The 26,981-nt window shown below is 34.8% G+C and overlaps 1 protein-coding gene across 6 annotated transcripts in view; it reads right to left on the bottom strand.

Moving 5' to 3' along the window:
- Nucleotides 1-26,981, bottom strand: part of LOC137392937 (LIM domain and actin-binding protein 1-like) — a 51,343-nt gene that overhangs the window by 12,474 nt on the left and 11,888 nt on the right. Inside the window, exons 5-15 of one of the 6 annotated variants that reach the window (XM_068079328.1) lie at nt 24,404-24,589; nt 23,703-23,792; nt 19,837-19,978; nt 17,969-18,077; nt 14,835-14,876; nt 12,844-13,572; nt 12,432-12,596; nt 8,850-8,936; nt 7,723-7,857; nt 6,622-6,781; nt 2,372-2,392 (exon numbers count right to left, since the gene is read on the bottom strand). In XM_068079328.1, coding sequence (XP_067935429.1) covers nt 2,373-2,392; nt 6,622-6,781; nt 7,723-7,857; nt 8,850-8,936; nt 12,432-12,596; nt 12,844-13,572; nt 14,835-14,876; nt 17,969-18,077; nt 19,837-19,978; nt 23,703-23,792; nt 24,404-24,589 — 1,865 coding nt within the window. In that variant the 3' untranslated portion in view covers nt 2,372. Of the gene's footprint in view, nt 1-2,371; nt 2,393-6,621; nt 6,782-7,722; nt 7,858-8,849; nt 8,937-12,431; nt 12,597-12,843; nt 13,573-14,302; nt 14,336-14,834; nt 14,877-17,968; nt 18,078-19,836; nt 19,979-23,702; nt 23,793-24,403; nt 24,590-26,981 lie in introns of all 6 variants that reach the window. The other 5 variants (XM_068079303.1, XM_068079309.1, XM_068079319.1 and 2 more) reach the window with 5 other exon arrangements.

Genomic DNA, 26,981 nt, shown 5'->3' with positions numbered 1-26,981 from the left:
CTAAAAGTTAAGTCCTTCAAATAAAGTTTCATTATGTGATATGTGAAGGAAGGTTTAATAGGCTCTGTGTATAGGGCATACAAAAAGCAGATAACGCTACGATCAACTAATAACAGATATCAACTAACTACAGACTATTTCTAAATGACAACACGGAGGTGATTAGAGGTTGCGATGCTATGTACCTAACAATATTTGTTGATGTACGGGGAGATTATACTTTTGTTAGATGAAACACTCTGGCAGTAGTCAGCAAACATGCCACAGAAAAAGAGAAAATCATTAAAGGTTGCTCTTAGTATTACTATCTTGCTACATGTACATGTAGCAAAATAATGTGTACATGTTAGAATGTAAGAGAAGGCAATTCTTCATTTTAAGCTTTCTAGTTACAAGTGTACAATTATTTGTTATTTATTTGCAACTATAGTTTACATAGATTATATTAAAATTTGCTAAAGCAGTTGTTCAGCAAACATTCAGTGAATACTTCCTTTCTATCAAATATTTTTTGATATAGTAATATCATGGAATTGGAAGATACTAATTTTTGTGTCTTATTATTTGCTACTTGATATTTAATGTATGTGAAGAATGGTTTGTGTAGCATTTTCTAATTGTTGGCTTGTGTAAAGATGCGCTACCCGGTACCCGAGCATTCTGCGTGACGACAATGATAAAAGGACTATTAATTTTTCTGTTACAAACTCATGGAAGAATGGGTTAACAGGGAGTGGCTCATTTCATGCCAGAAAAAAGTGTTTTTAGGTTGCCAGCAATTTTTTTTATGACTGACACTCCAACTGAAGCATATTTGTTGCTTTATGAAGTTAAGGTTTGGCTACAGCAGCCAAAACAAGGCTTATAAAGTGTATAAACTTTGGCCAAAGCAACCGAACCTTGACCGAGCTGACACATGATTCTGAAGCAAATTCAGGGAATTAATCTCATTCCAGCTATTGCTTGTGTTAATTGGTTCATACAACTACATTTATAAAATTTAAAAACAAAAAGCACCAACGATGGTGAGGCAATAAAAAAACATTCGCTAACCAGCAGTGTTCAATCAAACGCAAGCTTCTGTGGTGCCTAGCTAAACAAAACCGAGACTGGCTGAAACCGGTTGGTTGTAATTTTGGCAATTTCAGCTGCTTTATCCAAAAGAAGCTTCCTACATCAAAATTATCGCTTTGGTTGTCATGTGGCCGCGCCTTTACTTCTACTTTTTGGTACAAACATGTTGATCTGTCATGGCCGACCTTGCACGAGCGATATTTCCTCAACAGAATCCATTTTTTACTTTGTACTGATCTAAATGTCGTTCCAATTTTGGTTAAACATTGCTGGTACAATGTCGGTTTATAGCCACAGTTTTATTGATCTGCTAATGTATCAACCTTTTGTTGATGAAATTTTGCAGCATACAGAAGCGCATAAATGACAATGCTGTTTGCCATACACCAACTTTCTGATCATCTAACAATTAACAAAATTATTATAGGATAGTCAACAATGTTTGTGTTTGGAAATATGAACTAATGGATTTTTGCCATAATCGTATTCTAACTTTTTGTAGAACTGTGTCTACGACTACTAAACATAGCAAGTGGTTAATACCAATCACAAAGCCAAAACACAGCCAGTTTTCAGCTGTCTTATTACTTGTAATCACAGTCTGTTGTTCATCTTTGCGAATGTAGTGCACAACGTTGTGTCACTATAGCAGCATTTGACATATTTTCAAATTTTCGAGCTGACCAGTCTTTTATTGACTCACACACAAAAGTCAGCATAGTAAAAGTCAGCATAGTAAATTTAATGAATGTAGAAAAATGAAAACAGCTGATGTGTTTTATTCTCACCCTATATGTTTACATGAACTTTTATAGCGCCACTTGGATGCACCATTCTACAAATGTCATGCAGACCAAGGGAGGCGAATCTAACTTTAATTTTGGCAAAAGTAAAAAAGAGGGGCTTTTTCGAAACTCTGCGATAATATATATTTTTGGCTGCTAATACAACTCCTATCTGTCATTAAGCATTTCTCTAGCACTGCAATGCATTCAATATTAAGCCTGACAACAGCTGCATCATTAGTTTCCACTCACAGGGTTCATCACACATTTATGTAGGTGGTAGTGCATGTACGGTAGGAATTACTTGAAAGCACAAGTAAAAATTACAGATAAGGTGCTTGGCCCGCCACCCTAAACACATGACCCATACTGCTACCAACGTGTCACATGAACCAATGTAGTGATTTGCCCTACGCTACCCAAACTAGTAAGCAGAAATACTAGCAAGCATTACCCATCACCAATGTTTGACAAATTTTGAGAAGCAACAGATATTCCATTAATGCTCTCACCTTAATCCTCTTGTTGGTAATCTGTATAATCATATCACAGATGGTATTATATCAATCACATGAAAGGCTTATTTTCAGAGCAGCAATTTCTCTGTTACGTAGATATAGCTGAGCTCCCTCGGGAGGACGAGGAAGCAGTAAAATGTTGATTAAATTGAGGCTTAGCAAACATGACACAGCGTATGCAGATATTAAATACTATCAGACTAGAATGCGGTGCGAAGGTGGCAGATGGAGAGTTGGAAATGGAAAAATCGATTGACTAACTTAGAAAGAGTTTAATACAATAATGTTGAGACCGACAAGAAACCTAGCAGTGTTAATCCTAAAATAAGCAACACCAAACAGACTATGAGGCATAATCTTGCAACGCGACAACAAATGTATCATTACCACTTCTAAAGGCTTCCTCAGATCATTCATACACTTGCATCACCGACGCAAAAGAAAATTTATACTTTCCATGAATGCAGAATATTTGTCAAAATATTTTCTAATTCTAGCTTTAGAAAATGAAACATTTTAATATACTATAGATGTATTTATTTTGATACCATATTTTTCAACGCAAAATATGAATAGAAAACAAGAAATTTTATCCCTGTATGAATAAGAGAAGCGCCAGAAGCAAATGATAGTGAGAGAGTGTTTCATCTGAATAAGATGAACATTTGATTTTGGAAACGTTAAGAGGTAATCAAATTGTGTAGACATCTCATGGGTTTTATTTGGTACACATAAATACGCGGGTTTCTTCAACAATAACTGACAACTTCAAAATCCCAACTTAAATCTTCTAAACACATGTCTATTATTGATGGGTTCTGCAATGGTACGTCACAGCACATTTTATGTGCGTATAAAGTGATGTTTTATGTGTTATGCATCTAGCGGTTGTTGTAAAAGAAAACTGCAAAAGCTTTTGGTTATTTTATAACAAACATTTAAGATTCTTTCAGGAAACCAAGCAGTGACAACCTATCTCTCATAGTGTCAGTTATATCATCACTATGTGTGACCGCTATAAATGTTTAGAGTGTAGTTAGAAAAACGTGTTATAGTTTGGTATGTGGATTAATTTCGATTTCTATAGTCAGTCACAGGAGAAAAGCACCTTATAATTACATAAGCACTTGTATGATTTTGTACTGTATAAAATAAAACACAGTTGAATATATAAAACAAGGTGTTGTGAATGGGTGTATAAATTTAATGAAAACTCAGTCAATCCGCAAACATAAAAGCTCGAGAGATCACTAGTTGCTGTTGCACTGAAACTCTGGCCATATGTAGCGGCTTTTTTCTATGTGTCAGACCATGAAAAAATGTACCTGTCGGTATATACATGTACCTCCTAAACATTCTTTGCTCTTGCAAAAACTTACGTAACACAGCTTTAGAATGAATGTATGTTTACGCAATTAGGACTTGTAAACCTAAATTCAAATCTTCAATCACAAGCAGCCACCTAAGACCACTAACAATATTAATATTACATTCCACTTCACAGCTTGTTTTCACTGTTACTAAGCAACGAGTAACTAAACAGCTTGTCTGATGAACAATCTAATTAACACACTTCTAGAGAGGAGTAATAATAAACCAACATGATTGAAATGTCGACTTAGATGACTGCCACTTTAAAAATTTTGATATTTGCCGAGATAGCAGGATAAATTGAGTACAACGTGACAAGTTGATTACTGATTAAACCATAACTGTCACATACAGCTTTCATCGTTTTTTCTAGGTAAATCAGACACGGTGATTCCGATTTTGTACTTAAAATAAAGATTGATCAACTAATTTTCAAAGCCATGAGGGCTGTTTTACATCGTTTCAATATCGGTCTCCCAAACGACACAATCAGCACAACAAGCTCCGCCCATAAATATGTGACATACCTAGCTTTTTAGGAACGAACGTTGGGATGTTTAGTCCGATCTAGAATTATAAAGATGGGTGTCTTAAAACCCAATATTATATAAAGTCAGTCTTCAAAATAATCTCAGTATTTTATGAAAGATAAACTATTTAACATTGCTCGTAGCTTGTTAAAGGAGGTTTAATAGGCTGAATGCCGAAAAAAATGAGCTCAAAAAAGCGCGATTTTATCACAAGCTAGCGTTGTTATTGCGCTTTTTTGAGCTAATTTTTTTCAGTGTTCAGCCTATTAAACGTCTTGTAACAAGCTACAAGCAACTTTGAATAGTTTATCTACCTTTCATAAAATACTGAGATTATTTTGAAGGCTGAAATTAAATAATAATGGGTTTTAAGACGCCCATCTTTATAATTATAGATTTCCTTTTTTAAAAAGCTAGGCTACGTCACATATTTATGGGCGGAGCTTGTTGTGTTGATTGTGTCGTTTGCGAGACCGATATTGAAACGCTGTAAAAAAGCCTTCATGACTTTGAAAGTTAGTTGACCAATCTTTATTATGAGTACAAAATCGGAATCAACGTGTCTGATTTTCCTAGAAAAAATGATGAAAGCTGTGTGTGACAGTTATGGTTTAAATAAGCATGAGAAATATTAAAAAAGCAAACAAGGCCTTCAAATATCTTACAGGACAAAAAATTCCTTAATTTAAATGCTGCCCTCAACATCCTTCAGAGTATAAGCAGCAGCTTACATATTTATAAAGGATTATTAATCTATGCCGGATACCAACATGCCATTTTCCAGACTCAAGCTAGGTCTGAAAATGCCTTTTATAACTAACTAGCTGTATGCCTGGCATTGCAGGGATAATAAAAAAGTTTTGCTGAGAAAGCTTATTTTTAATGGATATATACAACTTTTACCAATCTAATTTTCAAATGAAGATGTTTGTTTATTTCTGAGTACTGCGTTTATCTCTGTGTACTGTGTTTATTTCTGAGTACAAATAGCTGGTAGCATAGTTACCAGGCGACAGGTGTGTCCGTAGCATAGTTAATACAGTCAAACACGGATAGCTCAAACTTCACGGGACCGGACGAAAGTGTTCGAGTTATCAGAGCATTCAAGTTATCAGAGCTCTGTCACAAGTCCATGTATTTATCAGTAGATACATACATGTATATATATATGACCTATACATAAATCAAAAGCATAGATTGCTTGTTGCAAGTTAACGAGCCTCTCAAGTTTTAAAAGATTTTATCGAAAAAAGTATACACATTTTTCTATCACTTGAGATTTGATTGTTGTTTTAGGTGATGTGACTGCTAGGACGTTTTCAGATTAACATTGGCAAAACTTGATCGCTGCTAAAACGCTCAGAAAAAAAGACATCTTTTTTTCTGAGCGTTTTAACTGAGATCAATTTTGCCGATTTTACATTAAGTTTATCCGAAGGTTTTCACGCTTTCCCTTGCTTTCGAGAGGTCATCATCGCAAAGCGGATGTATGGTAAAATTAGATCTTTTCCAAACCTTTAGAAAAGTCGTTAGTGAAAATATTTTGCCGATGGTGGTAATAATGACGCCTAAGAATTACTAAAAGTTGATGTTTATCTCTATGGCTTAGAATAAAGTGATATTCTAAAGCGATAACAACCGACCCGATAGCCATTGGGCAAAAATCTGTTAGAGTAATGATGCTAAGTTTGAGTTATCGAAAGCAATTTTACATTGCGTGGTAACAGACCAAACAAATCCGTTTGAGTTAACAATGTGTTGAGTTATCCGTGGGTGAGTTATCCATGTTTGACTGTATATGCTATCCTGCTGCAAATTATATACATGCTGATTATGTTTACTTCATAAATTCAATTTATCACACTATTAGCCCACTCATAAGCGCTAATAAAAAATTGAACATTGAGGAATTTTAAAATGTGTCTTTAATATGATAGCAAGAAAATATGCTGCGACTGATGAACGTGTAGGTATTAAAACCGCAAATACGATGAGATTGTAGTAGATGCCAATTTTTATTTTCGGGATTCTACAGCATGTTAGGTTAAGTTAGTCTGCACAAACGGTTATGATACAGCTCAGTAAGATACTAAACTAGTAGGATTTGTCATCTCCTAGGTGAATGCCACAATCATTCCTCGTAGAAAACTATTCTTGTTGATACAGAGGGAAAATAAACAGCATATACCTGACATTTTGCTGAAGTTGCACTTGGCTATCACTCAGACACACTATACCTATCACCATTGCCAACGATGCAAGACAACTACAAATATGAGATGTTTGCCCGAGCCGTCTGCATGATTTGACTTATTGAAATGCCACCAGTAGCCATGCACTTACCACTAATCTCAGCAGCTAAATTAATTGGTTGTGGTACATCCTTCGGCTCATCCAGGTCAGCGTTTTTGTTTTCAAACATGCTTTTAATAGCTGCAGTGCTGTTTGGGGATCTTCCCTCTTGAGGCGAGTGAGTTGCATCAGATGCGTCTTCTTGAATTTCCTTCAATGAAGATACAATTTTTGAAAATTTAAGCATCATAGAACAGCAACATAGGTAGACATAAATGAAGCACATGGTCAACTATATACAGCTGGTTAGATGAAACAAGGCTAACCTGAACGGAGTTAAGAGAAAATGATAATTTATAAATTAATATAAATAATATATATATATATATATATTAACAATAATAAAGGGGCCTAGAAATGAACATTGTTAAAGCAGTTGCCAATTCATGAAAGTGTAGAATCACCTTTACCCTGCATAGACCACTTCTATATCAAACAATTATTGAACAACATAAAACAGCTTTTACAAAATTAAAATTTTTAAAAGTTTTTATAAAATTAAAATTATTAAAAGTTTGTGAAAATGTAGAGCTATGGCAGCCACTTGAATAGTTTTAGTAGTTGTTTTACAAACAACTTCATGGTAGCAGCAATTATAAAATCTTTCGACAATTTAGTAACTGTTAAGAGATTTTGAAATTTTAATGTATCCATCCATGGCAACCTTTCACACCGATACAACCAAACCTTTATTCATGATTGCCTTAAACCGACAAATATTTCAACATACAACATAAAATCCCAGCAAATATTTGAATTTACATCAAATTGTTGTTGTAATGTGAATCCTGTAGTCAGTGCTTAATAAAAACAATTCGGACCAACTGAATAAATAACTACTTTCTAAGGAATCATTGAGCAATGTTTAAAATCTATTTACGTATAATACAGAACTGTTAATTTTTAAAAAACGATAAGTTAGCAATATATTTGTAAAAGCAATATTTTTTCTTACGAGTCAGACGGGACATATAAGAACTTTACAGAATTAAGAAATTACAGAATTAAGGAATTACAGAATTTCAATTAGCGAAAAAACGAGTTTTTCATTTTTGTTAACTTTCACAAGCTTCTCCCTGTATGGTCCATTACCTCATCATCACTTGTATCCTTATTAAACGTCGGGATAACAAGCTTATTAGGCACCACAGCTTTTTTCTCGACTTCCAATGGTTTAAATGGCTCTTCAATGTTTGTCAATTTCTTGGGCACTGCTGCTGCGACATACTAAAAGAGAGTGCGCATGCTTATAGTCTACATTAATAAAAGTATTAGCCGGCCAGAGACAACTTTGATACAGTCGGCAATACCAAAGAAGAAGTAGATGCTAAAAAAGCACTGGTATCCCCCACTCACCCACTATCGATGGTAAGTACCACCTGCCAGAGACAGTGTGGGTCAACGCATTCAAACTACACTTCCTAATTCCCTGATAACTTTCAAAATTTAAGGATCATTTATGCGAGAAGAATTTGATAACTGGGGGTATCAAATTGATTATAGATCTCATCGCTCAGCACGCTCTCATCATTAGTCATATTTCATATCCTAAGAATCATGCGATCTGCAAGTGCAATGTCCTGCAGGCAATCACGCAAAAACGAGAACAACTCCATACTCCAATAAACAGGTATGGCAAAATTAGCATGCAGGCAAAACACACTGCATGCAGATAGAATGAAAAAAGATCTATTGGCCAAATTTTTAAATTTCCTAACTGGAGGCTGCGTCCTCCATTAAAAATGCTAAGTACTGTTAAATTTGCTAGTAACCTTTTAAAATAAATCAAAGAGTATTGTTATAGATATTAATCCGCCTGCAAAATAGGAATATTGAATTATAGAGAATTTGATCCGTGTAGGATTGTTAATCATTTGCTCAACAAGCATGATGACAAATAAACCCCATTCATTTGTAAAATATTAGCTGGGATGAGATTAATACTTTGTTGTATAGATCACTTGCGGAATCTCTAGCTAGTGGATCTCTGCCAAAATGAATAATGAATGAAAAATTCTATCAGATGTGAGCAACTGTAAAACTTTAAGCAACCCGAACCAACTAGCCTGTATGCACTGAAATAGAGCTATAGATTTTTCCTTTAACATGGCGCAATTAGTGGCAGATGTCAAGCTGCATGATCCCAATTATCCCGTATAACAATGGTAAATGTTTTCTATAGTTTAGGTTTCATAAGTGAGAGCTTTCGACCAGATTACCTCTTCATCACATAAAGAGTTCCTAGAAGAACTGCCTGATGACATATCACAATCTGACTTGTTTTCTTCAGGTGGCGGTGATGTTTCCTATGAATCAGACGGAGCACACAGGCAAATATAAACGACATGCAAAGCCAAATCAACAAGAAAACTATCAAACATCTAGAGTTGACTCTCCAACAAGACACATGAACAATGCCACCAAAACTGTTAAAGTACCCATCTTCAAGTATTTAGGAGAAAACTGTTCTTTTTAGTTATAAACTCTATCAACCTTGTCAGTCTATGTCAGTGCATCCTCAGGATATGATTACCCTGATATACAATTTTTTCACCTTACGAAGTGGAACATGATGATTTTTTCACCTCACCATACGAATCTTATTTTACTATTAAATTAAACAAAATTTTCCCCCGAATTCAAATTCAGCAGTCGGTGTGCTTATTACGAACATCAAAATAACAAAGACACCGCAATGCTGTTCGATCAAAATATTTTTACAACGCCTGAAAGAGACACGATGATCGATTTATCTCAGTTCAGCAATTTTCGTGTGTAAAACGGTAATAATTTTCCTTCAAAACCAGAAGCAAAGTTGGAGTTGCGATCCCTTCATACAGAAGCTTAAATGGTCAGACAACTTCGACTAACTTGCTAAAAATCTACCCTAGGACACTGAGGTATTCGTGTCATCTAACTTACGCGTTTTCGCGGAGTCATCCTCTCGCGAAAATTTTATGAGCGAAACTAAACAATCATAACAAATGAGCGAAAATGTGAAATTAAATACCTTTGTTCATTGATATTCACAATAAAATCGTCATATTAGAAATGCAAGTAATTTTCGTGTGTGGTTGGGCTCATTGGGCAATTTCTGCCAAACTCATTATAGCTAATACACCGGCTGAGCAGCATGGCAAAGTATTTTAAGATAAGATAGCCATGGCCACTGCGTGTTATAAATACTTGATATCTAATATTGGTAGTCACGATAGTATATATTGGTAGTCACTTTAGTAGATCTAATATCAGTCACGGCGGCAGGAACCTAGATGTCGTTGATAGTCCAAGAAACAAATAGCAGCAAGCGATCAAATTGCATTATCGATCTCGCCTACACATTTCTACCAGCAGTTCACAAATTAGTCCCAAATTGAAAATTTTTAACTTACCAGTGAACTGGACCTGAATCTAATTATGTTTGTTCTACTGCATTTATTTTCACATCACTATATTTTCGAACTCATCAGAGCTGCGAAATTAAGTAGCAGCAAAATTTTACTCTGTATGCTACTCACGAAACTAAATACTAGCGAAATATAAGTGTCCTAGGGTACTTCAATACGAAAGCAGCATCGTTCGGGTTTTCTTGCCGAATTAGATTAAAATATGTTTTAGACAGGCCTGCTAAAATTTATAATGAAAGCGAATACAGAAACTGATAAGTGATGAAGTTTTAGTGATTAAAAGTTGAAATTCAGTAAAATAGTTAAAAATACATACTAAAATTTAGCTTTAAGTGTGTGTATTTAATAAGCTAAACATATTTGAAGTGAATTTTAAGTTTTGTTATACGTACGTCTGTCTAGAAGGTAAGAACTTTCTATGTTACGTAGTACTTGTCATAGCACATTGTAACGTTACATTTTAATGCAGATCATAACCAATAGATTCACTAAATATAATAAAGTTACTTTAGGTAATTATAGCTACTAAAGTTAACATACTATTTAGTCACTAATTTTTAATATGTAAAGCACTTTTATAAAATTTTGATAATTTTTACCAGAAGATGTTTGCATTATATAATTACTATGGTAGTTATATAATACAAACATCAACGACAAATATAACTAGCACCGGAACCACATAAGCGTCTTAAGGTAAAACATTTAAGACGCTAATTTGTGTGGTTGACCTCTTGGAAGGTCGGCATGTCTTGTTAAACAGCAAAATAAAAATGAAGATGTTTTGTAAGATCAACTGAGGTCCATAGGAATTACCTAAATCACGCTATGCACAGCGCACCTTCAGGATACAATTTTGATCCGTCCAAAATTGTATCCTGAGGGTGCACCATGCATAGCGTGATTTGATAATGTGTATGTGTTAGTATGAATAGTTATACAAACTACTTTTAGGTATGTGTTAATAGTAATAGCTATAAATTTTGTGAGAGTTTCTATACTTTCTGAAAAGCATCGTATTTCAGTAACTTATTCATCAGAAAACCGAGGTTAGAGATGAACTGCTCAAATGCAGCACGACAAGCATTAAAGAACAATACAAGATTGCTGTGGCAGAAGGAAACAAGACAGTCACTTCCATGCCAGTCATTAGGAAGGAAAAGGAACTGAATGAAGCTGAAGACTATGAAGATTTTCCCGTTTTAAGAAAGATTCTTATTTTTAACTATTTTTTATTTTGCACTGCTACATGTATGTCTATAAGCCTGTAAAGATAATGAATCCGATGAGACTTGACAGAAAAGTGATTGAAGATGTAAGATCGATTCTCTAACAGCACCTATGAACAATGCCACTAGAATTTGGAGATTACAAAACTTTAAAACATTAGGAAACAAACTGGTTTTTATTATTAAATCTAACAAGCTTCTCTATGTTTGCTCGTAATATATTTCAGAGAACTCTTGAAAATTGTTTAAAAAATACTTGAAAAAAATAAAGCAGTAGGTGAGCAAACACGGTAACAAATCAAAAACCACCTGAAACAGCTCAAATATATAACCTGATTTTGCAATATTGCAGAGATATTTGCCTGAGAATTTTTATAGCTTTACCATTTATTTCTGTTTTGGACAATTTCAAATAAAGTGTTATTCTTCAATAGTCCGTGAGTTTATCTACTGTAGATGGAAGGATGTAATTTAAGTGCTGCTGTCTAATTAGCCCGAGCAGACAACTGTTAATTTTAATTAGGGTGCATCAAAAACACACATTCTGGGTAAAATATCAATTTTTCTCCAGTTACATTTTTTGCAATTACAAACCAGGGCAAATGAAGTGAAAGCAGACTAACACAGTATGTATCCAACTCAGGCAATGTAAGCAAAAACATGCAACACAGCGCGTGCAACAGCAGTTAAAGATAAAGTATGTAACCATACATGTGTAACACTATACATGCAGGACAACATGTGTAACACTATACATGCAGGACAACATGTGTAGGACAACATGTGTAACACAACATGTGTAACACAGCAGGTGTAACACAACATGTGTAACACAGCATGTGTAACAGAGCATGTGTAACACAGCAGGTGTAACACAACATGTGTAACACAACATGTGTAACACAGCATGTGTAACAGAGCATGTGTAACACAACAGGTGTAACACAACATGTGTAACAAATGCTGTATATTTGGCTTTGTATATATATATGTGATCCTGGATACAAAACACTATACAGCCGAAACAGTCTTTTACGCAAATTGTCTGTATATACATATTTCCATGTAGAGAAGGCGCGATGCAATACTCATTGAGCTGTACAAGTGATCCTACACGAATAGCAGTGCAAAATTAAAAATAGTTTATGATAAGAACATTTCTTACAACGGAAAAATCTTCATAATCTTCTGCCTCGACCGGTTCCTTTTCCTTCTTAATGATGACTGGCTTGGAAGTGACTGTCTTGTTTCCTTCTGCCACAGCAATCTTGTATTGTTCTTTAATGCTTGTCGTGCTGCATTTGAACACTTCATCTCTAACCTCGGTTTTCTGATGAATAAATTACTGAAATGTGGCGCAATCAGAAAGTATAGAAACTCTCACAAAATTTATAGCTATTACTATTAACATATACCTACAAGGAGTTTATATGACTATTAATACTAACACATACCTACAAGGAGTTTGTATAACTATTAATACTAACACATACCTACAAGGAGTTTGTATAACTATTAATACTAACACATACCTACAAGGAGTTTATATGACTACGATTATTAACACCAACAAATACCTGCAAGGCCATCTCATGAGAAGGTCGGTTTTCATCCCCTTCTCCGTTCAAACTTCTCGACTCCTCACTTGAATCTTCTTGTTCTTGTTTACGGATAAACTCGCCACTCTCTAGTTTATTTCGAACAGAAGCAGTATTTTGCAATGTGGTGAGCTCCTTCATCGCTCCTGATACAACGCTTGGTCGCCAAACCTCACCAGACTCAAATTTAGATCGTTTTGTCTCGGCATCGCTTATTTGGCCGACTTCATTCAGTTCATGCATCTTTTCCTCATTTCGGTTTGTGGTGTCTTGAACGGCACCTTCAAAAACTTGTTTCACATCTTTCAAATCACCGTTAGAACGTTCTACTGTTTGCATGTTTCTTATCTCTGAAACAGCAGTATTGTTTATATTCCCTTTTTCAAACTGCGCAATATTCTTTGTCGTAGGTGCAGTCTTCTTAAATTCCTCCAGCTCACGATAGCGATCAATTTCATCACTCACAGGTTCAATTGAATCCTCATCTTTTTCGACAGCACAGGCTGCCTTCGACCTTGCCAGTTCTAATTCCTTCAGCTCTTTAGCACGTGTAGAGTCGTATAATTTTTTTGGTGGTTTCTCGAAAATGTCTTTCTTAGATCGAGCCAGTCCCGACACAACTTCTATCTCCTCAACGTTTTTTTTTACGGGTTTTTCTTCTGGATGCTCAAGTTGGCTTTTCACAGATCCCATGTCATTAAACTTTAACTATAAAAAGATGGCACTAAATCACTTTTTTAGATGCATCGGTAAGCTACAAAGAATGACCACAAAGTTTTGCAAAGCATATATAAGTTACATACCCGATGTTGATGACCAAATAAAAATACTATATAGGGCCTACAGTATTAATACCGGAACCCTGTGTAAGCGTTTCATCTAAATAAAAGCAATCTTCAGTGGCATGGTAGTATACTTGCAATAAAGTGAAAACAAAATGTACTAACACAGAATCATCTGTTCTTTTTGTAATTCTGGAGTTGCATGTTTGGTAACCATACTGACTGCTATATCATTAACTCATTACAGATTTAAACTTATGATCTCAGCCACTTAGACATAATTTGAGACTTTCAAATATCAACATAGAAATTTTTCTGTCAGATCATCTTCACTTGATCTAGGTACACATGAGCTTGTCTCAAAACTTGGCATCAACACCATTTAAAATGCAACAGTTTCTCATAAACTGATATATATTTATTACCTCTGCTAACAGCTTAGGATTCCACTGCATTTACCGCTCATCACCAACACACAAAGCAAATATACTGGTAAAAAATTTCAGCCTTAGTGATAGTTATAATCACACAATGGCTAAAGAGAAGAAAGTTTAACAAGCGTAACCCAAAGCTAGTAAGTAGGTGTATATCAGGTGCTGCCATCACCAAATAGCAAGTGGCAGCAGGTGGGAAACATTGATTGACAAGTAACTTACAGATTGGCGTCGCCTCACTATTTTCACCCACTCCTTAGCGAGAAGAGCAAGTCATAATCATAGCGGTGGAAGCAATGACAAACGAGACAGAGAAGTAATCAGAATCTAGCCTATGAGCGAACTATGTACTAAATAACAGTAAAGTAATAACAGCCCAATTGTAAGGCTATAACTAGCAATGAATATTTTGAACAATTTCAAACTCATCCCGCATAAACATTCAAATTATAAAAACAGATATTGCTGCAAAAATTATAAGTCAATATTTGAATTCAACCAAATGTTTATTTAAATGTCAGATGATTTGCACTGGATAAATAAAATGTCAAATAAATTATTGTGACATTTTCAATGATTAAATCTAACTTTTTAAATCGGTGATGGTGATGAATTACTGTATAATACAAGATGATTGTGAAGTTGATTGTCAGTAAATTTCTTGTGCTAATAGAGAAAACTAACAAGCAGAAGCGTCGCTATGAGCAAATTTATAGCACAAAGCGAAAACTTGAGCAAAGCCTTTTGCACGTACTATGTAAGCAGCCCTCTTTTGCCTGACGAGCTCAAGCCATGCCTAATTATAAAACAGAACAAGCACTTTACATATCTGAGCTATGCTACATACAAGCACAAAGCGATTGCGATATACGAAAACCTACAGTAGCCTATCTCCGCTAAGGTAATAAGAGCCAGATAATGGCCATGAGTCAGTAGAAACCATAGAGTTATCTCCCCCTAGAGTGATAACTGTGCCATCAACAACACGAGCGTTTCCGGTGCCAACAAGGAGCGTTTAGGCCACGCCCCTTTTTTGTGCTAGTCACTCGCAGTGATTGACAAAACGATAACATCAGCCATGAGAATGATCATGAATTTCCACAGTTAAGATAGTAATTATTGCTCTTATTAAAGAAATGTTGATTATAGTTTATTACTCTAATATATGCTTATTATTTAAAGCAATTCAATACCTACATGCATTGCAAGGGCACTGAATAGACAGTGTTAAGTAAGTGAGTTAATGCAATCAGTTACTCCAATGATATACAGCCCCCACACATGGGGGGCTGTATATCATTGGTTACTCATAGATAAGATAGATAATCATACTGGGGTTGTATTACATTGATGTGATGGGAAGCTAATCAACTGCCATCAACTGAAAGTATTGACATTGTATGGTGATAGAGTGATTCATTGACACCACAGTTCACAAACAGCCCTTGCATGTAATATTAGATTTCAATACATATCAATCAAATACATAGACTAGCTTAAAGCAAAGATGTCCACTAGTTAGTGGACATCTTTGCTTGATGTAAGCAAGCAAAAAGTTTGAAAGTTAGAATGGCAAATGTTGCTATATGTTAGATAAAAATAAATTATACCTAATCATACTAAATTGTAATTATTTAAAAATAAAAAAGACTTTTTTATTACTTTATTTATTAAATAATTTTTTATTGTAATCATAGCTAAACAGATTATATTTAGCCATCACTTGCTAATTATTTCACATTTACATTTAAACACATTTGCAGTTTCATTTTTCTTGCTAATTCATGTCAACAAAAAACTTCTTTCATGATATGAAATTTACAAGTTGTAGTTGTTTGAAAAAGCTTGAAAACATTTACAGTTGTTCTTATTCCCTCTCTTCTCTTCATTTATTTCAATTACACAAAACACTTCTCATAATATGTAGTTTGAAAGTTAAAGTGGCAAATGTTGTTATATGTTAAATAAAAATAAATTATAACATACTTAATTATACTAAATTATAATTATATAAAAATAAAATAGACTTTTTTATTACCTTATTTATTAAATAATTTTTCATTGTAATCATAGCTAAACAGATTATATTTAGCCATTACTTGCTAATTATTTTACATTTAAACACATTTACAGTTTTTTTTCCTAATTTATTTCAACAAAACACTTCTTTCATGATATGAAATTTAAAAGTTGTAGTTGTTTGAAAAAGCTTGAAAACCTTTACAGTTGTTTTCTTTTTACTCTTAATTCATTTGAACTGCTTAAAAATATTTTCTCATGATATGAAATTTAAAAGTTAGAATGGTAAATGTTATATAAAAATAAATTTTCTGTCCAGACTTTTTTATTACTCGGGCAACTCGGGTAGTACAGCTCATAGTTGATGGCAGTCAATTAGCTTCCCATCACACCAATGCAATACAACCTCAGTATGACTATCTATCTCATCTATGAGTAACTGATTGCATTAACTCACTTAACACTATCTATTCAGTGCCTTTGCAAGTCAAGTAGATATCAGGGATTAGGTGTATGTCACAATTTCCATTTCCATAATTCATTTCCATATCAATTCCATAAAATTTCCATAATTTATTTCCATATTAATTCCATTTCCATAAAATTTCCATAATTCATTTCCATATAATTCCATTTCCATAACATTTTCATAATTCATTTCCATATTATTTCCATTTCCATAACATTTCCCTACTTCATTTCTATATTATTTCCATTTCCATATTACTTCCATTTCAATAACATTTCCATATTATTTCCATTTCAATAACATTTCCATATTTCTAAAATAAAATTTCCATATTTCTAAAATAAAATTTCCATATTTCTTAAATAAAATTTCCATATCCATCTCCCTAAAATTATGGAAATATTTATGTTTATGGAAACAATAATATACAGGGGGCTGTATATCATTGGCTGTATATCATTGTTGTATGGGGCTGTGGGGGGTCGCATATCATTGATGGAAATGGATAGGAAAAAGTAAACATTTCCATAATATGTTTAGCGATCCCTGGTAGATGTTGAATTGCTTTAAATAATAAGCATATATCAGAGTAATAAACTATAATCATCATTTCTTTAATATGAGCATTAATTACTATCTTAACTGTGCAAATTAATGATCATTCTCATGGCTGATGTTATTGTTCTGTCAATCACCACGAGTGACTAGCACAAAAAATGGGCGTGGCCTAAACGCTCCTTGATGGCACCGGAAACGCTAGGGTAGTTATCACTCTAGGGGGAGATAACTCTATGGTAGAAACTAATGAAGACAATTCACTAAGCAGAATACTCAGGGTCATTAGGGATGATTTCATTAGGGAGCTTCATCAGTTCCTTAGCAAGTGTGGCGTGAAGAGTAACTGAGCATTGGACAGTGTAAACGAAGAATTAAAAAAATTCTGAGCTATAGCTAGTGGTTTCAAGGATAGAGCTAGCAGACAACATTAACATCTGGTACAAACAATCGAACAAACATTAAATTCTGAAAAGGGTTTATATTAAGCGGGCAATAATAAATACTAGCTCTAGTATCTACTCTAACTATCATGATAGAGTCCTGCAAGGAAAAATAAATAATTTTAGTACCATAAAATAGATTTTTAGCATGCACAGATATGCCATGAACAGATACATTTGTTCAATTTTGCTTTGACTTTCACAATGGCTGTGATCTTTAGAAATTATTTACTGTTAACTAAATGCTTGCCACACTTAGAAAAACAATGTCAATTGGACAAAAGTAGGTCATCATGGTCTGATAGAAGGGGTATGAGTGAGGTAATAAAAGTACATACATAACCAATATTTAACTGTTAAAACTGGTTACATAACAAAAAGAGCTGTTTGATAAACACTCACTGGTTCCTTTATTTTCTGTCTGTCTACTTGCTGTTCCTGCGTTCGTGCAGCCCAGTTTATAGCCAGCTTTTTAGGAGCTGGGCGAGGTTTGTCAATAACATCTGCATTTCTATAACGTAATAAGCATTTAGAATTGTTAGAAAATTGATCCTGTTCTTCTTGTTTCTTTTGAGTAAAAACAAACAGGCGATCTAAATTAGTCCATACTTTGTCGCAAATTTCTTCAACTCAATCTAGGTGAGCTATTGATAATTATCGCTGCGGTAGTAACTGCAACAAATTGACTTCCAATTGCAAAAAATTTACAAACATCATGCAGCTATAACTTTTCAGACTTTGATTAACGTCAAAATAAATTTTTGGATTTGCCTCCTCTAGTCTGTCATTAATCTTTAGGGCGGTAAAACATTTCCGATGGCAATTTTATTGTTGCCTACGCAATGTTTCATATCTACAAGTATAACAAAACTAAAAAAATGCCCTGTTTTCATATTTTTAGTCAAGATTTAAAATGGAAGGATCTGCTTGCGATGGTTGAAACTAGTGCTAGGCACGAGTACTTCTTGGCCAACGAGTTTAGACTCCGCCTCTGTCGTTCGAGTTTCCGAGTATCGGGTAGATGTACGCTTGGCGCGAGTATTAGGTTTGTTGATACGAGTTTCATGTCTAAAATTCCCAAACATCGAACTTATCTTAAAATTTACAAGGCAATTATAATTCTATTCAATTTATTATTTTTACTATTTTCTATCGACCATTATGCATCCTCGCAGCGTTAACAGGGGGAATGGTGAACAGTGCTCATTGCGCAGGGCGCAATAGACCGAGTTTTTGTTCACTCTACACGACGGATTCATGTACCAAAACCTGAACTCGCAAGTCAAAACCTAAACCCGCAAGATCGAAATACTCAAAGTTTCTATTACCCGAGACTCGAGAGAAGATAAACTCACGAGTTCGATGAGTTTTATTACCCGTGCCCAGCACTCGTTTAAACAATATATAAATAGCGAGGATAAAAGCAAACTATAATTCAAGTAATATTAAACATAGCTGACTTTTGCACTATTGTACTAAAGATATTCAATAAGAACTCTCAATAGATTTAAGTTCCTTGGTAGCGCTTATTTGATAAACTCAGCGATAATGAGTCATAATTCTATTGAGAGTGAAGTTTGTTTTTCACAAAAAAATATTAGGCTATCTTAGATGAAGGTGGAAGAGGTGGATGTTGTATTGTTGTCCTAGTTTTGTTTTGCTCAGAATAAATAGTTTTGAAAAGTAAATAAAAATATTACATATCGGCACAGACTAAAAACTGTCATCATACAAAAAATACAAAACTTGAATTACTAGAAATAAAAGTTGTCCTATCATACACGCGGCATACGATAACTCCAAATTATGCAATGAATAAAATCAAATATCGGTACATTGTCTACTGACTTTCAATAGGTAAGGAAACTGAGTGAGGCACGCATTCCCAGTCGTACACACGAGACTTAAAAGGTGCGAAAATTGAAGCTAAAGTATCAAAGGCCTTTCAGCCTTTCGTATCTAGAAATACTTTTTACAAGTTCAAGCAGCATTTCTACCATAAGACGTCTCGTAACTTGAAAACTCTGATGACAGTCGTCTTTTGTAAGTAGAGATTACGCTGTACAATCAACCATTTGAGCCAATCACAGATGCATTGGTTTTATATCTATCGACACGACCAACATGTTTGCTTAAAAATGATGCATCGACAACGCGTTGCTGACGCGACGCCAACAGGTGTATTTAGTACGCAAAAATGTATTTCACCAGTGTATAATACAGCAAGGCCTGAGTCAGGCCTAATGATTTCTGGCTATTCACAAGCATACCTGCTTGGTTGAGGAGCTGAAATTTTTAATCTTCCTGGTAGCTCCTTCTTCTTTTCTGTTTGGCTTACCGTCCTTTCAAACAGCAGACTTTTCTTCTGCGCTACGGATATTGGTGTAGCCTCCTCAGAACAATCAGTATCGTCTGAATAATAGTCATCATCTGACATGGTTAAACAATATCACTTCTAACTGGTTGGTCGTCGAAAATTACATGAGAATACTGTAAGAGGTGTTGCTGGCTCAATGGCAAAGCCTTAGTAAGCGAATGAACTTATATCCTACAGATGACCTTTCACAGCAGCAACCTTGCATTCATTACAGACCACTATTAACTGCATTGCTCCGAAGCTAATGAGCAGAACTATATTTGCGAAATATGACCATTAAATTAGCTATACCCCTTCTCACCTTTACCTAGGTTGCTATTTCCTTCGCAGTTCATTCAACTAGGCTTAATGAATAGGGCAGATCAGCTTCTAACGCTTAGACATGAACTGCACCAAAAAAAGTAAAGTCTCGGAATGGAACATGGAATTATTTTAAAAGCTTGGATAAGAAAAACATGCAAGTAGTAGTTTGAGCAATCCAAAGCATGAGGCTATAAAACTAGCAAAGCGCCGAATGCAATTTTGGTAATAATAAATGGGTGTGTAGCTATTAATGTGTGTCAAAGCTTTACTTTTGAAGTCGGTCAAAATACAAATACACCATAAAGCAAGATGTAAAGCAAGCAGTCAGGCTAATTTATAAGCACACCTTTATAGAGCTTACTTGGCGCCAACTCAGGTCTCATATGAACAATGAGAACGAGCGCATTAAATGAGCAGGTACAATATGGATGCCATAAAACCTTTCATCCATCCTTGCAACATGCTATGGAGTCATCAATTAATAGACACAATGCATTCCCACATGTTCTCACATCATCAGGCAAAGGTTGTTAGAGGGTAAGATTGAATTAATATATGTAGTTTTGAGGAAAGGATATAACCTCTTTATAAAGAGGACAACTCTAAACAATCATACTTTCCTCGAAACACAAACAGGTTACAAACATAGTATTCAAACCAATCAAGTATGAATATATCCTGAAATACACACTCATTAAAATTACAGCTTAATAATTTAAATCAAAGACAGCGAAAAAGGTGCTTGTACTCTTGTTTACTAGCAAATAGTAGTCTAGTCCAAGATTGACACTAGATACAATCAGCTGGGGAATAGCATTGTTACCATTTTGCAGTTATTTGGGAAACAACGTTATAACCGTAGTGACACACTCGCAAGCAGGCTATATTTAATCTATTTCTGAGAAAGGGAGATATTGGGCACGTAAGAGCGGCGCATATATAAGCACATCATACTCCTCCTAAAACTGTCTAAGCAACACATCAATTAGTGAATGAGCAACTCTTACGATGTACATGTAAGAAAATATTTAACACTGAACAATCCTATCATAAACAAACCAAGTCGCACCACACTTAAGTTTTGGCAGCAGCTAATCAAAAAAGTGCGTGCAAGACTCTGGTAACATGGCTAGCCATCTATAAGCAGCAACTCAAGTCTATTTTCATCCAAGGCTCTGCTTACCCTGTTATCTGGCTTTCCATGAGCCTCTTTCACCTGACTATCCTCTATGAATATATGTTTAGAATAACTAAATTCAAATATTATGTTGATCTTAAATATAAAACCAGAAGCCCATAGACAAGACAGAACCGTGCGTCAGTATTCTGATGATAACTAGGGTAGTGGTAGCTGACTAAAAGTTCAGTAGCAGACATGGGAGCAAACTACAAAGGTGATTATAATTATTAGATGACTTACAATAAACAGTTATGTGTTTTTAATTCAGTTAGCCACGTATTTATAATATGATCTATGGCAACATGCGCATCAATGAAAAGCTAAAGATGTTCTACACATTAATATTATTAAATATCAACTGATATTTGCTTTTCTGCCCTGGTTTTGGTGTAACATGATGGTATCTGTACGTGATGACAAAAATCCAATTAAAACTATGTTTATATTAGTTGACCAGATTTAACCTGGAACATAATTGAGCATATGTATACATGCAGCTATATGAAAGTAACTTTGTGGCTTTTGGAACATCAGCAGCATCTTAACACCTAGTTGGAGAGCCATTATGTCCAGCAAGGGATAGGATAAAATACATAGGATAGGATAAAATACATACATACACTAATCGATAGATATTTCTTGAGAAGATTTTTGATGGCAGACAGTGTGTCTATAAAGTTTGATACGTATAGATGTATGGTTTGAAATAATAACGAAGGTGTGTTTATGCCATAAAGTATAAATGATGAGAAACACAATAAATTACTTTGTAGTCTCATAATTACAATGACTACCGTAATTCTTCCTGCCAAGCATGTAAAAACATCAATTATGGAAGCTATTGCTTTGAAACTGTATCCATAATAACAAAGCAGTTAGTAAAGTTTATGAAAATTACAAACCAGCAATAATTATAAGGATAATAGTTTGCCACATTTAGCAGTAAAGCTGATGATACATCATGAACCGCTCTGTATTCTCTCTACCCTATCACTACTAGCAGTCTTTTAAATACATAGACCAATCATATATTAAAGTACAACCATATGGCAGTTTGTAATATAGTCAATCCGATAGCCTTTCTCTTAATTATCCTCTTTTGATGCTTCTTTCGATTTAGTTCATCAGCATTACTAACAATCTGACAACTATGGAAGATCAGCATTACTAATAATCTGCCAACTATGGAAGATCAGCATTATTAATAATCTGCCAACTATGGAAGATCAGCATTACTAATAATCTGCCAACTATGGAAGATCAGCATTACTAATAATCTGCCAACTATGGAAGATCAGCATTATTAATAATCTGCCAACTATGGAAGATCAGCATTATTAATAATCTGCCAACTATGGAAGATCAGCATTACTAATAATCTGCCAACTATGGAAGATCAGCATTATTAATAATCTGCCAACTATGGAAGATCAGCATTACTAATAATCTGCCAACTATGGAAGATCAGCATTATTAATAATCTGCCAACTATGGAAGATCAGCATTACTAATAATCTGCCAACTATGGAAGATCAGCATTACTAATAATCTGCCAACTATGGAAGATCAGCATTATTAATAATCTGCCAACTATGGAAGATCAGCATTACTAATAATCTGCCAACTATGGAAGATCAGCATTATTAATAATCTGCCAACTATGGAAGATCAGCATTACTAATAATCTGCCAACTATGGAAGATCAGCATTACTAATAATCTGCCAACTATGGAAGATCAGCATTATTAATAATCTGCCAACTATGGAAGATCAGCATTAGAAGAGGAAGCCAAACATACCAATCTGTAGAAAACTTTAAGAAGACAGAAATAACATAGAAAGCATAGGTCTGATCAGGTCTGATAGAAAATTACATAAAAATCACGCAAGAACAGCCGATGACTACAAGTGACAAACTATTAGCGCTCAGTCAGCAGAAATAAGATATCGCAGATCTCTATTGAGCTTTGAGAGTTAGTATTTGATAAAACCAACATTTGTGCTTTATTGCGGAACAGCTACAAAAAACTAAAAGGTGAAATAACAGCAAGTTCTCTCGTGAAGAATCCCAACTGAGCTGTATATGAATGTGTTGCAATCAGGCACAGTGCATTTAACAGTAGCAACACGCGAGTGAACAGGTGTTGCGGAAATGGCGTACTAGCCATTAGCCAGAAAACAAAAAGCATTAAGGATAGGGGAGAGGGATCAAGTTCTCCAGGTATGATTGCTAGGTAGCAGCACCCATATATACCAAAGCGGGGTAGAATACTTGCCTGTAAAACTATCGGGAACATCAATAGTGTGACACAATGCCTTAGGTTGCTCTAAAGCAACTTGGCCGTTAATGACACACTCAGTGAGTTCTAAAACAATGATGCATACAAAACAGGTTAATCAGTAAGAGTAATGTTAACATAAACTTTAAGGAAAAACAAAGAGAACTGTATTAAAACAATAAAGATGTATTTTATGACAAGAAAATACTTTATTTCCTGTATTAAAAGAAATATATAAAAATTGTTGAAGAACCAAAAAACCAGATGGGACATATTAAAAAATGCCTAGCAAAATCGCAAAACTCCACATCTGTTATTAACATTAACTGACCAGCACAAAAATGTCAACACTTAAACTCAAATGAACTTGATCAGATAATACAGAAGATTAACACCCCATTGGTGACAGAAGCAATAACCTCTAACATCAACGATTATCACTGCGACACCCAAAATTAAAGATATTGCCACATAATAGTGCGCATGCAAGGAAAAATCGTTAAATACTATGTTACTCCATCTAAGAGAGAAGGATTGCACGAATAGTGAATATTAACCATACTCAATTGGATATGAATGCAAATCACTGCACAGAACCATTCCTATCCTACATTCTACAAAGAGTAGTCAGTCGTAAAGAGCATAGTCTAGCAAATCAAAGGAAGCGTAGCTTGTGGTAGCCTAAAGGGGGCTATTACCTTGTTCCTTACTAACTGCTTCAACATCTTTCACCCCAACTGAAGTTTCGTTAGTCGTTTCTGCACTCAAATCGGCCAAATTAGCTGATTTCGTTACACTGCTAATTGTTTCCGGACTAGCCTTAGAGTTGAGACCATTCCACTTGTTCTTATGGCGCTCCTTTCCAAAACCTTCTTCGTAGTTACCTGCAATGCATGGATCAGTACTGTGAGATAATGTGTCATTTAACAGCTAGGCTTGGATAATTATAGAATCTATGCGGGTCATTAAAATTCTTATAGAAGAGGGGTAAGTTGGTTTTACAAAGATCAGCTCTCCTGGTGAGGCACAGAAAATAAATTGACTGTCCAATAAATAACATAATAATCACAACAATAAATGGCTGGTATCAGTTAACTTAACAATACTTAGCCTCTCAACAAATGATAGCGTTTCATAATTTCGCCGATTCTGACCCCGACATCCAAACATCTACGAGATGATATTCAAGTGACAAAATATTTTAAAGAACCAACTGCCTCCGTGTTCTGCAATTTTATAAACTATTTGGCCATCGACAAACTAAACCTCGACAAACAAAGAAGTTAAAATCAGGGCAATTTAGGCTGAGCACTAATTGGGAATCACACACAGACTGTTGCTTCAACCATTCACTTTTAATTTCTCGCTGATCCTTAACAATGTCATTTTTAATAACATTTTATTAAAAACTAGACAATCTTTCTGACTTACTTATAAAACTTTAAGAATTAGTATAGCGTACCAGCACCATAAATGTTTCCTGAATGCTAATCACTTACAAGTTAAAAAGTTCATGTCCCACATTCTCATCTCTGACCGCATTTAGCCCTTGAAGAGTAGACCTTTTTATAATCACAGCAACTAATTAGAATATAAGTTTTCCATCCTTGGTATCATCCCACGACCAAACACGAGCGAAGCGATTGTTTGGGAGCCTTATGATAAATGCATATGCGCACACAACTCCCGAAAAATTGTCCGTCAACGACCGTTACCAAACTCTTGTACCGAAATCCCATCAAAAAATTTAAATATTTTTGTGTAGAGTCGTTTAAGTATAATAATGATACAAAACGCATATAAACCTATTTAAATATGTTACCAAGTCTTTGAAAAGTTGACGCAATATCCTAAAACTAACCCATCTGATCGGATTATACATAAATAGACAGATTAATTTGGCCTAAAATCACAATAAAAACTTGACAAGCCTTTTTTAATCAAAATTAAGACCGGCCAACGAAACGCCGACAAGGCCGTGCGACAGATAGTAGAACTATTAAGTCGTGCGCATTTCACGAGAAAAACATGCGCATTTCACCAGTCTATGGCATTGTCCAATTGCTGAAGGTTTCTGTAATAAACGTAGAAGTACTGAAAAGTAATCGTTTCTTTTTTGCCGATTCTACCGGACTCTGACCTTTTGGACACTTATAATGAGTACTTTGGTATTCCAACTGATGTCCAAAGCAGTGAAAGTAAAGGAAATGACGATGATATTTTTCTAACGATTCTTATAAGATTATTACAATATTTAATTGTAAGAATAATTATTCGATTTTATACGATTATTATAAGATTTAGTTATAAGAATAATCATTCGAATTTATAAGATCAAAGTATAACATCGAAGTGACCGATGGTGTGCAATATGATAAAATCTAAATACCAGCTAAAATCTGTTTAAATTTTTAAATTCAGCAAAATATTTTAGATATAAATACAGAAATCTAGATAAATATCACAATTTCTTGATATTGGTTGCTATGACCAATGATATACAGCCCCCCAGCCTATGTATATTACACAGCAGCTCGCTATTTTACTTCTAATATTGCATTTATCCTATTGCAGGGGACAGATATAAACATATAATCTTTTCCTTTCATTATTGCTGTTTGTTGTACATAATAACACCCAGTACATTACAGCTACCATTGCAGTTCTCCTATTGCACTGCAGTGCCATTTAACTGATAATATTGCATTTCTCAACCGGCGGTACCCTTTCTTTTTCCTTTATGACTTTGGTCGTAGTCTGTATGACAGAGGAATTTCTAGTGTATGTGGCATATTTTCAAACTTGCTAGTTATTCATTGACCTCATATATTGCCACACACAATCATTCAGCAAGCGCTGACATCATGACGATCAATTAAAGGCCTTTCAAGTCTTAGGGATGTTTATGATTCTAAAATGAATGCCTGTTCCAGCTCTTGTGAGCAGTCAACAAAAGTAAACAGATGAATTACGATATGTACTAGTTTAATGATGCATTTACACTAACGCATTCGCATAGTTCGTGTTATACCAGCAGTTAGCGTGAGCAGTTAGCGAGAGACACAGCGCCTAGCATAGACATTCAGTACTGTGAATAGCCACTTAACACATGCATATATAGTTAGATCAGCAACTTATTGCTTGCCAATTAGCCAATAGTGAAGTAGTTGATATTCAGTGAAACGGTGAGTCACTGTTTCATACCTGCGTTCAGATGTCAAGACCGTACCTCATGTCACTAATGCAAAAACATTGGCCGTTGACACCATGGTTCAT

This window comes from Watersipora subatra, chromosome 1 (genome assembly GCF_963576615.1).
Source record: "Watersipora subatra chromosome 1, tzWatSuba1.1, whole genome shotgun sequence".
Classification (NCBI taxonomy): Eukaryota; Metazoa; Bryozoa; class Gymnolaemata; order Cheilostomatida; family Watersiporidae; genus Watersipora; species Watersipora subatra.
The sequence above is the reverse complement of the archived record's forward strand: the minus strand, read 5'-3'. Positions and strand labels throughout refer to the sequence as shown.